Here is a 13,677-nt window from a genome sequence, read left to right on the forward strand (position 1 = left end):
ACATCCTTCCGGAATGAACTTTTGAAGAGTGCAAGGGAAAACGCCCTTACTAGTCGTGACAGAGGTACAGGGTATCTGTGGTTTAAGTTACACCGGGGACTTCTAGATCATATAACCACTGATCAGTCCAAAAGGGAAATTAAACAGTTCCTGGTCCCTGTAGGATTCCAGCCGACTGTGCTCAAACTGGCCCACGATGAAGCATCAGGGGGCCATCATGCCCAAGACAAATTACTGAAGAGATTTTATTGGCCAGGGATTTATCGTGAAGTCACCAAGTATTGTGAAGTGTCCTACCTGCCAAAAATCCAACCCAACAAAACCCCTACGAGCACCCTTGAAACCCATGCCACTTAAGGAGCCGTTCTTCAGAATTGGAATGAACATTGTCAGTACGTTAGAGCCAAATAGTCATGGACATCAATATTAACTGGTCATGGTGGATTACGCAACCAGATACCTGGAGGCCTTTCCGATTAGGGGAGTTAGCGCCACCCAGGTATGCAATCAATTGGTGAAATTCTTTGCTAGGGTGAGACTACCAGCAGAAATAGTGACGGACCAAGGCTGGAATTTTGTTTCCAGTGTCATGCGAAGGGTTTGCAAGCAACTTCGAATCAAACAAATTTGTCCAGCCATTTACCATCCACAAACGAATGGCCTTGTAGAATGCTACGATAAAACTATCAAACAAATGCTAAGGAAGGTACCAGGACCAACAGGAAAGAGTTGCGACCGGGTTGTGCCGTGGGTACTCATGGTGTTAAGGGACACTCCGCAGTCCTCAACTGGATTTTCACCATTTGAACTGTTGTTCGGCCACAGACCCGGAACCATTCTGGACATAACGAGAAGTGAGTGGGAAGACCAGGAAGAAGAAACTAACCCCACAGACTGATAGAGCTACCGTCACACCTTACCAAGTTGAGAGAGTTGGCCTGTGAGAACCTAGGCAGGACCCAAATGGCTCAAGAGAAGTATTATAATCGAAATACTCGAATATGCACTTTCCAAGTGGGCGTCAAGGTGCTTGTGTTGCTACTTACTACCCAAAACAAAATGCTGGCTCAATGGAGGGGGTCGTATAAAAAAAAAAAAAAACACGATCTAACCAAGGAGTATTGGCAAATTCCCCTACGCCAAGAAGACTAAATCAAAACCACGTTTCCTACATCAGGCCTATACCAATTCACTGTTCTAGCATTTGGTCTGCATGGAAGCCCGGCGACTTTCCAATCCCTGATGAATAAGGTTCTAGCCCCCCATGGACAATAAAGTTTTCTTATCTAGACAACAACAGTCTTCAGTAAGACATGGAGTGGACATCTAGATCACCTAAGCAAGGTGTTGTAGGCTCTCGAGAAGGCCGGACTAACCATCAACCCTAAAAAGACCATCCTTGGAGAAAAACAGACCCGCTATGTTGGTTATTTGGTTGGCGGAGGTGTCAGACACCAATTAGACAAGGTGGAGTCAATACTACGATTACCCATGGCAAGTAACAAAAAGCAGGTCGGGCTTTTTTAGGGTTTGTAGGCTACTACCAACTATTCATACTGTCGTTTTCTTCAATTGCAAACCTGTAAACCAAAGCCCTCAGATCCACTTAAAAAGGTGGCATACTACGGGATGAAAAAGCCTTGGCCGCGTTCCGTCAATTGAAAGACGTCATCTTAGCCCTACCAGTGCTACAGTGCCCTTACTTTGAGGAACCATTCTTTGTGCAGCAGACAGATGCTTTGGGTACTGGCTTAGGTGCAGTGATGTTGGAAGAATTGAATCTGGTGGCTTTTATCAGACGCAAACTACTACCACATGAAAGGAGAAAATGAAAGACAGACCGACCACCCCTCTCTCTCAGTCCCGCACGGATCCCAAGCGAGAGCCAAGGGCCACCCAACCGTGCCACTGGCCAGGAAGTCGCCCGGCGGAGAAAAATAAAAAAAATGTGGGAGACTAACAACTTCACTGGGTTGTCGTGGGCATCTGAACTGGAGCCGCTGCTGCCATAGTCCTCATCAGAAGCAACCGCGCCGTTGGGGGGGGATTAGGCCTGCATGGTGCAGACAGCCAACCACTTGGTGCGTCTGTTAAGAGTTTTTGGTTTAAATAATGTTCAGGACTTGCAACACATTTTGTTGTGATCCTGAGGAAGACTATTGTACTCTTCAGGAGCGTCTTTTCCAAGGAAACCTGTTGCAGGAAAGAGAACTTAAATGGTGTTCTTTCCATGGTCAACAGAAACCGAAAGGGCAGCCGGACAAGGGAAAGTGTGAGAAAAGGTATTCTCTAATGTCTGTAAAATGTTAGGCGAAACCCCACTCTCCCTACTGTGAAGGCCGAAGCCTGAAGAAGCTGCAGGCCGTCGTCGAGTGTTCAGTCGTTCATAAGTCTTTAGAGGGTAGTCTGGAAATTTTGTCGAAGGAACGTCGAAATCGTGCATCGAAGACACAGTAATGTTAAATAAGTATCCAGTGATATTAAACAAAACCAAAACAGTGAAACACTGAATTTTGATTAAAAATATGTATGGTTTGGGGGGGTGTAAGGGATTAGAACGGGAGGGGGTAGGGTTTTGGGGGGCTTCTAAACCTAGGGAAACTGGCTTGGGCGTCCCAAATAAAAAAAATATATATCTTTTTTGCTGTTTTTCGATAAAATCACATAGAACCGTTACATGTATAGCAATATATCTCATAGATAAACTACGAGCTGCGCATTAATCGGACCAACCAGAATGGTGGAAAAAATAATCTGGGGGCCTTCGACACGTGAGGGATCATGGGTACAGTATGTATCACCCTAGGGATAGTGTTAATCACGTCCAGTTGTAGAAGTGCCTTTTTGAACTTTCGAAAACAAAATGTAATACTCTGCAACTTCCACTAGATGTCGGATTATATTCACAGCGTGTTCTTCTAAGCAGATCCACAAGCCTCAAATATATATGAGAAACATTGTTCACCGTAATTGTATTTCTGATGCGTGTATCTGCTTAGATTCACATGCTATGCATATGCCAACATCTAGAGGTAGCCACAGAGTATTCCATTTTTTGTTTTAGAAACATTATTTTGCTTGCAAATTTGAGGGAAATCCCCCGATTAGCCAGTCGTCCAGATAAGGGTACACTGGGATTAATTGTCTGCGTAAGTGCGCCGCCACCACTGCCAATACCTAGGTGAATATGAATACCCTTGGAGCAGAGGCTATGCCGAACGGTAGCACCTTGACTTGGTAGTGCTGGTTCGCGATTTTGAAACCTGAAGTGTAAGCATCTTGAACTTCAGGCGTTGCAGTCTCTTGGTCAGGGCCCGAAGGTCCAGAATGGGTCACCACTTGCCATTGGGTTTTTCAACCACGAAGTAACGGGAGTAAACCCCCCTGACCTTTCTCGGCCACTGGAACCAATTCTATAGCCCCTTTCTGCAGCATAAGTACAACCTCCTGCTGTAAGATGTGAAGATGAGGTTGCACAGAATACACAGGAGGAATGGGAAGTGGTGGGTCCTTGAATTCTAGAGTGGGCCAGCCTGACCGTGTCCAATACCCAACGGTCCGATGTAATTTTCTCCCATTCGTCGACGTGTAGGGCCACTCTGCCTCCCAGGACATCTCGAAGACTGTTGTTGCTGAGATTTCGTTTGCTTACTCTTGGTGGAAGAAGACTGTCCTCCTCTCCTTCTGGATGTTGGAAAATCACAGCTTCTTCGTGTAGCCTGAACTGCTTGTCTATATCCTTGTGAGGAGTATAGAGACAGATTATAGTTTCGGTCTCTGGATGCAGCAAATCGAGTGTTCCCCGAAGCTCCACAGAAGGGACGAAAGGGCCAAAGCGCTTGTCCGCTTTGTAAAGCTCTCAGTGACCTTGGTGTATCGGAGTCCTCTTTCATGCCTTTGAGGGCTTCATCTACTTTTTCCCCAAACAATTGTTCACCCTCACAGGGCATGTCCAGCACCTTGTAATGGACCTCCGGCCTAAAGTCTGTGCACTTTACCCAGGCCTGACTCCTTAGTACTACACCATTATTTATCTGCTTGAACCCCGATTTTGCTAAATCTACAGCAATGTTAATGCTGTGATTTGATGCCTCCTCACCTTCACGGACCAGTAGCATGGCTGCCTTTCGGTGTTATTCGGGCAGATGTTCCAATATGGGGGCCAGGCGATGCCACATTTCGCGGTCATAGCGTGCCATAATCGCCAACGAGTTAGCGACCTTGACTGTCGTCGCCCCCACTATTAACACCTTCTTTCCGAAGGCATCTTGCCTTCTAGCTGCACTGTCAGGAGGTGTTGTGCACTTGTGCTGTGTTCTGGCTTTTCTGCTAGCCGCCGCTGACACCAGTGATTCAGGAGAAGGTTGTGCAACCAAACACTTTGGAGTAGAGTCCGGGGCCTTGAATTTTTTCTCTAACCTGCCCTTCACTGCAGGCTCCCAAAATGGATGGCGCATGGTACGTAAGCCTTCTTGGCAAACGTGGTCCAGGATCGGAATGGAGAAAACTGCTTTTCTTCTCTTTCCCATGTGGTCAAATAAGAAACAAACACTCTTTCCGTTCTTCCTCTGGGGTCAGACCAAACTCAACAAAGGCTTTTGCCATCATGGCATGAAAAGCCCCAATGTCATCCGGGGGAGACGGTTGCGCCGGACTTCTAGGAGCCTCTATTTCTCTGTCAGAAACCCGCGTTGGGTCTCTTGATGGTGACGATGAAATGTCCGAGATGGAGTCCCTAGAATCTTGGTCCGACTCAGAGTCCTGTAGCTCACCCTCCTCCGGGTGGGAACGAGGAGGCTCTGTGCTCATCGGCCGGGAAGCCGGCAACTCAGCCGTGGACGCTGAACGCAGAGGGGCACCTGCCACGTCGACGATAGGTGTTACCGGAGATGTACCCATAGGAGGCAGTCTGGCATCCAGCTGACTTAAAAGGGACTGCAGTGTAGAGACGGCACCGACTGCGGATTCAACAGAGGAGACGCAGGTGGAACATTCTGCGCCCCCGCCGTTGAATGGCCCACGCACAGTAAGCCGAGATTTGTTGGATGAACCACGGGCTCTTGATCCTCCTCCATCGACGACACCGAGAGGGCGGACTCCTGTTGCAGTAGGTTATCCGGTAGAATGGTGCCATATGCCAAAGGCTGGCAAGACCCTGGTACATCGACCGTCCACGATGAAAACCTGGGGCCCTCGTCGATTGCCACCACTGTAGAGACGGATAGTGCAGTCGGCAGTGAAGCCGTCGACGACAAGGTCTCCCGTTGACGGCGCTGGCAGTTGTGGCGCAGCCTTGCCAGGCGATCCCGCCTTTTTCGAGTCTCTGGACAGGTGCTTCGAAGATGTTCTACTCGAGGAAGACCTATGATGGTCTCCTGAGGAGGGGCATCTCGAAGAGTCCTTTTTGTCCTTTTTCGAAGTAGTAGAAGATTTTTCAGGCTTTCAGGAGTGGTCAGATTGACCATGTTTTGAAGATGAAGGAGCCCCTTTTGTCAGATGTATCCCCGAGGAGGGACGACTCTTTTCTGTAGGCCGTGGCTTCTTTGCCGGAGGCTCAGCGGACACCGACCGGCCAGGAACTGCGGGGGAAGGCCTCTCTCTGGACTGCGCACCGATCCTACCTCAGATGGAGGGTAGGCCCCTTCGTTCAGCCACAATATCAGGCGCCGATTGCGGTCCTTCAACATTTTCTGCGAGAAACCTTTGCCGATGTCACAGGTATCCGCGGAGTGATGAGGGTAGAGGCAATAGAGGCAGTCCATGTGCCCGTCCCCTTCATAAACCTTTTTTCATTCCGCACGTAGCACACAGGCGAAACAACGCTTTCCCCGACATTGGGAAAGAAATGACTACAACCCACAAGTGTAAAAAGCAAGAGGTCATCCCGACACTTTGGAGACGGTTGAAATCTGAGAAGCCGCGGGGGCGGGTCTATTTATGCCCTACATCCTATTTGGTGGTGCATAAGCTTCCCCAAAGGACATTGATAGGACACTAAAGTGTCCAAGTTTTCCAAAGGAAAACGCTTTTAAAAAAGACAGAGGGTTGCCGGCCTGACGACGGGGAATATTCTAAGCATGTGAATCCATTAAAGATCCAATGCTGGAGAAAATTGCAAAACGGCAGGACAAATGTGCATGATGAAAGCCAACACTGTGACCATTGTTCCGTTTACATGTTTAGTTAAGACTGCATATATCTTTCCTTTGTCTCCTTTTGTTTCTCTATGGAAAGATGCTGTGAAAAATACTTTTATATGCAATGATTTTCTTCGATAGAGTGTAAATTGGCTGAAACAAATGCCAGATAAGGTATCAATTGTCAAGTCTACAAATATATTACAGGCCAGCGATTGCCCTAAAACTAAGAGAAAACGTCCATTGGTCTTTCCAAAATTCTTTTGCTAATAACTTTTGACTTGCAATTTTTGGCTGTAATATTGCAATTGGCCATTTATAATCCACTTAATACCCAGAAGTTTCTAAGCCCAGTCCCGGGGATCGAACCTGGGTTGCTCCGCGCGCCGTCTTGTTTCCAAGGCAAGTGCTTTGCCCCTGAGCTATCCTCCCGAGACTATTCCATAAATAATGTCTGGCACGGCTCACTCCAAGCTAAACATTTTGAGGAAAATGTGTTAAACGGTTCAAATGTTATTAAGACCTAAAAAAAAAGCTGTCTTTGGGCCAGTCCCATTTATTTACCAATAGAGAAACTGCTGCTTCGATGGAACAATGATGGTACGAAAACCAGTGCATGGATTTAAACTAAAGCATTGCAAAATATATTACTTTTTTGGTTTGGTGTAAATCCATCCAGCAGTTTTTAAAAAGGGAGACAGGGGTTCCACCGGTCCCCAAACACTCATTTTCCCCCAGAAATGAAAAGTCGACATCTTTTCTGTTCCCGTAGAGATTCCTGCGGAAAGGCAAAAAAGAATGCTTGGGGGAGCTAAAGGAGGATTTCGTATTATGGTAGAGGTGGGGGGGGAAGAGAACCACTTTGGTAAATTGAGAGTATTGGGGGTAAGGTGGGGCTGGAAAGCCCGGTTTGAGGCATATCATTTCCGTCTTACCACGTGAATACAGAACGATTCCCAGAGGATTACCTCGGGAACATCAAACGCATTTGGAAAATAAAATGCTTCATGTGAACTGGGTGTTGAAAAGGGATACTAGAAGAGGGCCATGGTAGGTTTACACAGTCTGGGCAGGGTTGGAGAGACCAAGAGTGGAAAAGGGGTGCACATGGAGAGTGGGGATTGGGAAGACTGACAGTGTTGAGCGTTTTCCCATTAAAGTCATTATCAGTCAACGTTGTGTTGCCATGGGAATGACACGGACACTATGTTTCAGTGGGAATTTGCATGGTGAAACGACCGTAGAAATGAAAGAAGAGGGAAAAAATAGAGGGGGCCAGGGAGCCATGCTTATTTAGTTGTATTAGTGAAACATGGCTAGTGGGATCTGGACATTTACTAGGGAGGAGAATATGATAATCGGCTGTAGGCAGGGGCCACTGGCCTAGGCCATGGGCAGTGGGTGACGACCTAATTGGTACCTCATGAACAGTGGGAACTGATTGTTAGTGAGGGGCATATGGTCCACGGCAAAAAGGCCAGGGCCAGTTGGACACAGTTTTTCAGCTCAATTGTTGCAATGTAGACCGTGGACAAGGCTGAAGTAGATGGTCTGTGGTATCTGGTTAGTTACTAGTAAAGTGGATTTGGGCCACAGTGTTTTGTTTACTAATGCTCCATGGACAGTGGTCATGGAGAAAATGTAGCATACAAAAAGTTGTGAAAAAACATTGTTGCGTCAGTCAATACAACCAGATATCTGTAGATTGAAACACTTGTGTATAGGCGCCATCCAAATTTCCAATAAATAAATCAGATTAATTGCAACACAGTCCATGAAATTAGGCAGGTGTGTGAAGTGACTACAATCTTAAACCAGTCCCAGCCCATTTGCACCTACAGGAGATCACAACAGGGACCAACGATGAGATAAAGAAAATTATATCATGGGGGACTTCTAAGGAGTTGGGCTCCCAGTTAAGATTATCACTTCTCCACACCCACCAAAATGTCAAGGTTTGTTTTGGAAATGAATCGGATCTTAACTCCCTTAACTAAAGTTTTTTCACAGAATACACAAACACAAAATGTTAAGGTTATTTAATTTTATATGACCATTTTCTCTCAAATGTTAAGTGTTCCAGAATGCCGCACATGTGCAGTGATCATCAGATAAAGTGTTTATGAAAATCAGCAAAGATCTCAGGATGAAGATCCGTTTCAAAAACAGTATTTATTCAAATACATAATACTCTCAAATCTTCATGGTTTTGGAGATTGTTTTAACTTGCTGCTGTACAGAAGCCTAACTTTGTGTTAGCTTCATAGAACACTAACATAGTGCCTACAGTTGTAGAAGGCGTTTATGGATGAAACATTTTATTACTTGTTACAGGTGACCCTCAGTGGCGGTACTACCCATCTGATACTCGTATAAATTACCTGGAGATTAAAAAAAAATACAATTTTAAAATAAATGCTATACAACCCGATAAACTATTCTGTACTTAAAGCACAAAGTTCCCAAATAATTGTCTGACTTTCTGACCCCTTCCTTTCCCTTTTCCACAGTACCTTTAATGGCACAGCTTTTCATGCTTTGATTACTGGACATTTTCATGCAAAACCTAACCTGTCTGTGTCCTTGCCAATATTGTCAATAATAGCCAAAGGAAGATTTGCAGCCTATTGGTACAATCTAACCATTTAAATGCAGTGGTACATAAATCGGAGAGAACATGCACTGGCAAAGCCAATATTTTTGACCTTTGTATAGTGACGCGCTTTTCATTCTTGACATGAAAAGCCCTCAACCAAGCTGCTGGGTATGACCCTCACCAGGCAGTATAGGTATGACCTCCCAAATAGTATACGTCAGTGCCCATCCATGAGCCCTGGTAGATAGTACAGGAATGGCATTCATCAGGCATTGTACTGTAGGCATTGGCATGATAGTGGGTTAGTCTTAGCAGAGAGATCAAAAACCTCAAACTCCAATTCACCTAAACTGGTTTCCTACATGATGGTGACCAGATGTGAAGAAACCTATATTTCTGTGAATAGGTCTTATCGGTATGTTCTTCCAAAGATACGCCAAGTATGCACAGATTATTGCATTATTCTGGAAGTATTACTATTAAGATAAGAAGCCAGATCTTTAGGTGCTGGTCAACATGAGGGATGCTGGAGAGGAAATGCAGAGAAGAAACACTTGCAAACCAAACAAGAATTGGGAGCACTTGGTGTACAACTTCCTGTAATCCATAAACATACATCGCCTAATACAGAACACTCATTGACCATCACCTGAACCAGGTTCTGTGGTGCACAGGGCAATAATAATTACCAGTACAAATTTTGCATATATTTAGTTTTAAAAATGACTGAGAAGAAGTTCACTATTTTCACACTGAGCCATATTAGAGCTAAAAGGTACCAGTAAGGGTAAATGCTGGCAGTAAATGGGAAAAATAACAGAAGATAATATTGACTAACAATATTTTTAGCAGTGACCATAGAGAGTGGTTTTTGAACTAATAGACAGCCTCTGTTTGCAGTATCCCTTAACTCAATGAGGCAAATAAACAGCGTTGGGACAGACTGCACTGAATGAAGTTTCCCATCATCCCAAAACACAAGGACCGTTAAATGGATGGTAAACTCGCCATGAAGCCACAGGTAAGCACAAAATATGTTGCTTTCATTAGTGGATGTTAGGCAGAATTGCAGGCAATACCCTCTGAGACCACTAAACACAATTAGGACTACAGGTGTTAGCCAAACCAACCTTTGGTATAAGTCTGTACCACACAGTTTTTGGTAGTGAGCTGAGCAGTCAGGCTTATCTCAAGAGTGAATGTGAGCAGTACAAGTAGTTACACAGAAGACTTTCAATCACAGTGGTTCAGGTAAACACTTATACTCAAGGTTTCTTGGTAAAAACACATTAATTTATTACACAATCATTTAGAAAGCATTTCACTCGAAGAGGACAACTTCATATTATAAACCAATACACTTCAAAACAAAATTCTAAGGTTTTGAACCAGTTTGAGCTCCCCTGAAATAGGAGCCAAATAGCAGTCAGTACTCAGAAGGGAGCAAAAGGCACAAGGTAAGTAAAACAGATCATATATGCTTTTTAGACAGTGCAAATAGTTTCAGTTCACCAGAGGAGTTCAATTCAAGTCAATAGGCCAGGCCAAAGTCAATGGGCTAGTGTTCTGGATAGGAAAGAGCAGTTCTGGTATCTACAGTAAAGTCTTTGCGAAAGTTCTTAGAAGTAGTTTAGGCAAAAAAGAATCATGTCGGGTCACAAGCTGATTAGGCCTGCAAGTTGGGAAATTTTCACGAACTTTCACTGCGAGAGTGGTATTCTCTCAATCGGGTTGGCACAGTACCTTTTATATGAAGAAACAAATGCTGCTGAAGTCGTGGTTCCTGGCAGGTCCTGCAGATCTCGCGGTTCCTGAGCCTCAGTCGTGGGGACAAGAGGGAGGACGTCGGGGGACTCCTGCACTGCACGGAATCATTGAAGAAAGCAAACAAAATGGAGTCACTTCAGTTCCAGTAGCTGTAGATTCAAGAACACAAGCTGGTGTCCCTCTCCCTGGTTAATCCTAACCAACCTTGAGAATGGTATCCAGGTGTTTTATGAGTTGGTTGATCCCACCAACTCAAGGGAAGAAGCCGTCTTTGAAGGAGCTTCTCTGTCGAATGGAGTTTGGCAATTCGGACCTGAAGCAGGGCTTCAACGGGCAAACCAACAGTACAGGAGTTGCAGCAGCCGTCCTCTTCCAGCTCGTCTTCGGTTCTTTCGTTCCAGTGGTCGGCTCTGCCTTCCAGTCCAAGAGACTCGCCTAAACAGTTTTCTCCCATTCATTCCAGCCTAGCTGTCACTCACCCAGCAGGGTGGCTGTCCTTGCCGGACAGTCAGCCAGCCAATCACGCCAGAGTGCATTTGGGTCACCTAGGAGACTAAGCACATGGAGTTTCGGGCACCTCCCTCACTTCCTGCCCATCCCAGACACTCAGAGGCAGTCTTCAGTCCTGAAGCCCGCCAAAGGCATACGAACAAAGGGACCAAATCTGTTTTGGCGCGCTGAGACAAACTCTAGAAGGACCTTTCCAAAAAGTAACAGCAAAAAAAGACGACCGGGACCCGTTTAAACAAAGGGGCTTAAGGCGCCATCTTGAAAAACATGGCTCCCGTGGTTTTTAGCTACCGGTCGCGGTCGGGTAGTTCGTTGTAAAACCACCAGCCTTTTCAATAGGAAAGGGTAGCATTTGACTGCTACCTGATTATTTAGACACAGGGCATACTGTGCAAGCCCCTCCAGTACTCCATTGTAAGATGGTGTGTGCTGGGTCTAAGAATTTGGAAAGATTAGTAAAGTCAATTTCACTTTACATTCTCTGGGAAACAGTACTTTATCCCAGAGAAGGTATTTAAACCTGTGGGAAGTCTAAAAGGCATCCCTGTGTCACTGCAGTGAGGGTGCTGTGTGACACAAATAAAAAAGATGATGCCTACGGAGTAGTCTAAAACTCCACAATCAAAATAAATAAACACAGAAAACAAACAAAATTAAAAAGTACAGAGACCCAAAGTTCAGCAAAAGGGCTGGGAGTCTCTAAGGTAGAGAGGAATTAGCACATTTTGAGAATTCTCCCTAACAGTGGAACCAAATTACATTGTTAGCTTTCTAACAGCAATCAGTTGATTTAAAAACATACATAGCTTTTTACCAGAATCTCCAGATGCATACAGACAAATAACGCAGCGATCCAGCCATTTAAACAACCCACTTCATTTGCTAACAAACACTTGGAATTTCAGTGCTGGGTTTGATAAATTCTCTCTCTTATTCAGGTATGTTCAGGTCCCTAAATACCATCTTGTAATTTTGTTCAATGATGAATTTTCCCTAAATATCTGCAATCCAGCAATTCCAAAATCTAATTTCTCATGCACCATTCAAACTGATGTTAAACTGGATCTTTTGTATGCCAACATTGACATGCTCACCCTATGGATTGGCTGCTCTTTGTTGTTTAGAACAAAACAGCAAAGAGCAGTCATTGGTTGCCATTACCCCATTTCCCAATGAATAAGTTACAGTTGTGCATCCTCCATTCATAGCTATCAATGAGGTGAATATCCAAGAGATTATGCTCCTACAGTCGCACTGTTTCAATCCCACTAATTGTATGAAGTTTCAGCATGGACTTACTTTGTTTCCACATCTGATCTCAGGTACACTGTAAAAGCCTCTGTATCCTCATGTGGACTTCTTCTCCTGATTTTTCGCAGCTGCTCGAGGTCACTATTAAGATAAGAAAAATATATGCACAAAGTTGTTTGGGCACTTGTTAAACACAAAATGATAATCCACAAAAACTGGAACCATGCACTACATAGCCTAGAGGCACACAGACACATACAGCATTTCCGAAAGCGAGGAAAGGGAAGACCAATCAGGGTGAATGTCTTAGAGATGACAAAATCCAACTGGCAATGATGGCCTTGGCTGCCTTCAGTCCAGATGAAACACTAACGTGAGTGATAAAAACAATAGACAGGGAGGAGCCAAGACGGTGGATGGAGCAGGCGCTCGTGTGTTAGGCTCCATCGAGAGCGACCCAAAATACCTGCTTTGAGCTCAAAGAATGTGAAACAGAAGGCCGGCTCATACATACTAATGCCCTGAACCAGAGTGACTAGAATGGGAGGAACGAAAGAGGCTCCATGAAGAAAAAAAAATCTGAATGCGAGCAATGGGCCATCTTGACGCAACGGGATGAAAGGAAGTATACTCTGGGTGCAGCTAATGGAGCCTTGTTAAACCGCCCCTCCGAGTAAGAATGGAAAGAAGCGGGTCGGCTTATGCGAAAGGCTGAGCTCCCGCAGGCAACTGACTTGAAAGGCCCCAGCAATATGCAGTCCGTAATGTGACGCAGATATGAAAGGCACGGACATCCCAGTCCACACGCGCAAATACTCTTAAGTAGCACTGCTGACCCCCGCACCCAAGAGCAGATCTGTGTGATAAACCATGATAAACGGAGGAAAATTATCTGCACAAAGAGGCCCACACCTGTGGACTGCACATAAAGGGCGCTTACACAGAGGGAGAGACCCAACGGGAGAAGTATAGGTGGAAACAAGCAGACCCGGTGGGGAAGAAGTCAATGAAGAAAGCCTCTAGAACAATTTGCAGGCCACAGCGGTGGGTGGGAGGGTATACCTCTTAGATCAACAATACAGCAACAAACAAACCACCAAAGCTAGTGTACAGATGTCGGACACTCCGGACATCACCTCAGTCTCCTTCACAAAAGGAGGCCCTCACAAAGTGCCTCTAAACATTGCAGGATAATTTATCGCAGGAAATGGCCTTCCTGAAGAAGGTCACCAACAATATCACTGACCTGAATTCACCGGGCAACCGGGTAAACGAAATGGCGCAAACAGTTGATGAACTGGCTTTGCAAGAGCTGACGAATTCCATGGAAATACAAAACCCGCAGTCGCCCATATCTGAAATACAATTGAAATGTGAGGATCTCAAAAATAGGTCTGCCTACAATTCCTAAGAGTG

At 45.2% G+C, this 13,677-nt stretch overlaps 1 protein-coding gene across 1 annotated transcript in view; it reads right to left on the minus strand.

Annotated features, from left to right (window-relative positions):
• Positions 1 to 13,677, minus strand: part of SLC30A9 (solute carrier family 30 member 9) — a 1,100,681-nt gene that overhangs the window by 939,283 nt on the left and 147,721 nt on the right. The window contains exon 5 of the mRNA XM_069631745.1: positions 12,310 to 12,402. Within this exon, the coding sequence (XP_069487846.1) occupies positions 12,310 to 12,402 (93 nt within the window). The remainder of the gene's footprint in view (positions 1 to 12,309; positions 12,403 to 13,677) is intronic.

The sequence above is a fragment of the Ambystoma mexicanum genome, chromosome 6q (assembly GCF_040938575.1).
Source record: "Ambystoma mexicanum isolate Mex_15411 chromosome 6q, UKY_AmexF1_1, whole genome shotgun sequence".
NCBI lineage: Eukaryota > Metazoa > Chordata > Amphibia > Caudata > Ambystomatidae > Ambystoma > Ambystoma mexicanum.